This window comes from Palaemon carinicauda, chromosome 11, assembly GCF_036898095.1.
Source record: "Palaemon carinicauda isolate YSFRI2023 chromosome 11, ASM3689809v2, whole genome shotgun sequence".
NCBI lineage: Eukaryota > Metazoa > Arthropoda > Malacostraca > Decapoda > Palaemonidae > Palaemon > Palaemon carinicauda.
The window spans coordinates 8,759,904-8,762,611 of NC_090735.1; the positions used below are offsets into that span (position 1 = coordinate 8,759,904).

A 2,708-nucleotide genomic window follows, 5' to 3' on the forward strand; every position below is an offset into this window, starting at 1 on the left:
TCAACCCAAGACAACTGTAAATAAACCAAAACAGCTGTACATCAACATATATCAGTTCTGTATCAACCCAAAACAACTGTAAATCAACATAAACATATAACAACAGGGATTCAACCCAACACAACTGTATATAACCCAAAACAGCTGCACCTCAATATATATCAACTGTATATCAACCCACAACAGCTGTACATCAACATATATCAATTCTATATCAACCCACAACAGCTCCACGTCCACATGTATCAACTGTTTATCGACCAACAGCTGTATATCAACCCACAATAGCGCCACGTCCACATGTATCAACTGTTTATCGACCAACAGCTGTATATCAACCCACAACAGCGCCACGTCCACAAGTATCAACTGTTTATCGACCAACAACTGTATATCAACCCCCAACAGCGCCACGTCCACATGTATCAACTGTTTATCGACCAACAACTGTATATCAACCCACAACAGCGCCACGTCCACAAGTATCAACTGTTCATCGACCAACAACTGTATATCAACCCACAACAGCGCCACGTCCACAAGTATCAACTGTTCATCGACCAACAACTGTATATCAACCCACAACAGCGCCACGTCCACAAGTATCAACTGTTCATCGACCAACAACTGTATATCAACCCACAACAGCGCCACGTCCACAAGTATCAACTGTTCATCGACCAACAACTGTATATCAACCCACAACAGCGCCCCGTCCACAAGTATCAACTGTTCATCGACCAACAACTGTATATCAACCCACAACAGCGCCCCGTCCACAAGTATCAACTGTTCATCGACCAACAACTGTATATCAACCCACAACAGCGCCACGTCCACAAGTATCAACTGTTCATCGACCAACAACTGTATATCAACCCACAACAGCGCCACGTCCACAAGTATCAACTGTTCATCGACCAACAACTGTATATCAACCCACAACAGCGCCACGTCCACAAGTATCAACTGTTCATCGACCAACAACTGTATATCAACCCACAACAGCGCCACGTCCACAAGTATCAACTGTTCATCGACCAACAACTGTATATTAACCCACAATAGCGCCGAGTCCACATGTATCAACTGTTCATCGACCAACAACTGTATATCAACCCACAACAGCGCCACGTCCACATGTATCAACTGTTCATCGACCAACAACTGTATATCAACCCACAACAGCGCCCCGTCCACATGTATCAACTGTTCATCGACCAACAACTGTATATCAACCCACAACAGCGCCACGTCCACATGTATCAACTGTTCATCGACCAACAGCTGTATATCAACCCACAACAGCGCCCCGTCCACATGTATCAACTGTTCATCGACCAACAACTGTATATCAACCCACAACAGCGCCCCGTCCACATGTATCAACTGTTCATCGACCAACAGCTGTATATCAACCCACAACAGCGCCCCGTCCACATGTATCAACTGTTCATCGACCAACAACTGTATATCAACCCACAACAGCGCCACGTCCACATGTATCAACTGTTCATCGACCAACAACTGTATATCAACCCACAACAGCGCCCCGTCCACATGTATCAACTGTTCATCGACCAACAACTGTATATCAACCCACAACAGCGCCACGTCCACATGTATCAACTGTTCATCGACCAACAACTGTATATCAACCCACAACAGCGCCCCGTCCACATGTATCAACTGTTCATCGACCAACAACTGTATATCAACCCACAACAGCGCCACGTCCACATGTATCAACTGTTCATCGACCAACAACTGTATATCAACCCACAACAGCGCCACGTCCACATGTATCAACTGTTCATCGACCAACAGCTGTATATCAACCCACAATAGCGCCACGTCCACATGTATCAACTGTTCATCGACCAACAACTGTATATCAACCCACAACAGCGCCACGTCCACAAGTATCAACTGTTCATCGACCAACAACTGTATATCAACCCACAACAGCGCCACGTCCACAAGTATCAATTCTGTATCAACCAACAACAACTGTATATAGCAGCAGTAGAATAAAGTAGTTGTTGTTGTTGGAAGATTGATAAGTAACGAAATTTAAGTATCACCATTGCATAATAGATAATCAGTGATGGATGCAATATATACTGATGACTTCATAACATCTTGAATACAATAAGAATTTATTACTTCGTATCGAAAATAAGTGGAGGTAAATGAGGACGCTATTACATTCTGGCAAAAGCTATCAGAAATTTGTTTTATTGACAAATCATATAAAAAATACAAGCTTTTTAATCTTAGAACGGTAATTTTCCGAAATTTTGTCATGAAACTATGATATACCATTTTCCCAAAATGTATTTTCTCCTATAAATTGTCGGAAAAATACATTTTCAGATGGCATAAGCACAAAATTATTCCCCACGCTAATACCGTGACTGCAAGTTATCAATGATTATTGTAGGTAGTAGGTTGGCCAGGGCACCAGCCACCCGTTGAGATACTACCGCTAGAGAGTTATGGGGTCTTTTGACTGGCCAGACAGTACTACATTGGATCCTCCTCTCTGGTTACGGTTCATTTTCCCTTTGCCTACATACACACTGAATAGTCTGGCATATTCTTTACATATTCTCCTCTATCCTCATACACCTGACAACACAGATTACCAAACAATTCTTCATCACCCAAGGGGTTACTGCACTGTATTTGTTCAGTGCCACTTTCCT

The 2,708-nt window shown here is 43.0% G+C and overlaps 2 protein-coding genes across 2 annotated transcripts; both read left to right on the forward strand.

Annotated features, from left to right (window-relative positions):
- Positions 1-300: 300 nt before the first annotated feature.
- LOC137649891 (PAX-interacting protein 1-like) lies at positions 301-1,068 on the forward strand. The gene has a single exon (XM_068382831.1). It carries the CDS (start codon positions 301-303, stop codon positions 1,066-1,068), a length of 768 nt encoding a protein of 255 aa, XP_068238932.1.
- A 12-nt stretch (positions 1,069-1,080) lies between these two features.
- Positions 1,081-1,848, forward strand: LOC137649892 (PAX-interacting protein 1-like). Its single transcript, XM_068382832.1, has one exon. The coding sequence runs from the start codon at positions 1,081-1,083 to the stop codon at positions 1,846-1,848; it is 768 nt and encodes a 255-aa protein (XP_068238933.1).
- The last annotated feature ends 860 nt before the right edge of the window (positions 1,849-2,708 follow it).

What these genes read in the sequence shown, in the direction of transcription:
- LOC137649891 (XM_068382831.1), top strand. Translation starts at nt 301, where the DNA reads ATGTATCAACTGTTTATCGACCAACAGCTGTATATCAACCCACAACAG.
- LOC137649892 (XM_068382832.1), top strand. Translation starts at nt 1,081, where the DNA reads ATGTATCAACTGTTCATCGACCAACAACTGTATATCAACCCACAACAG.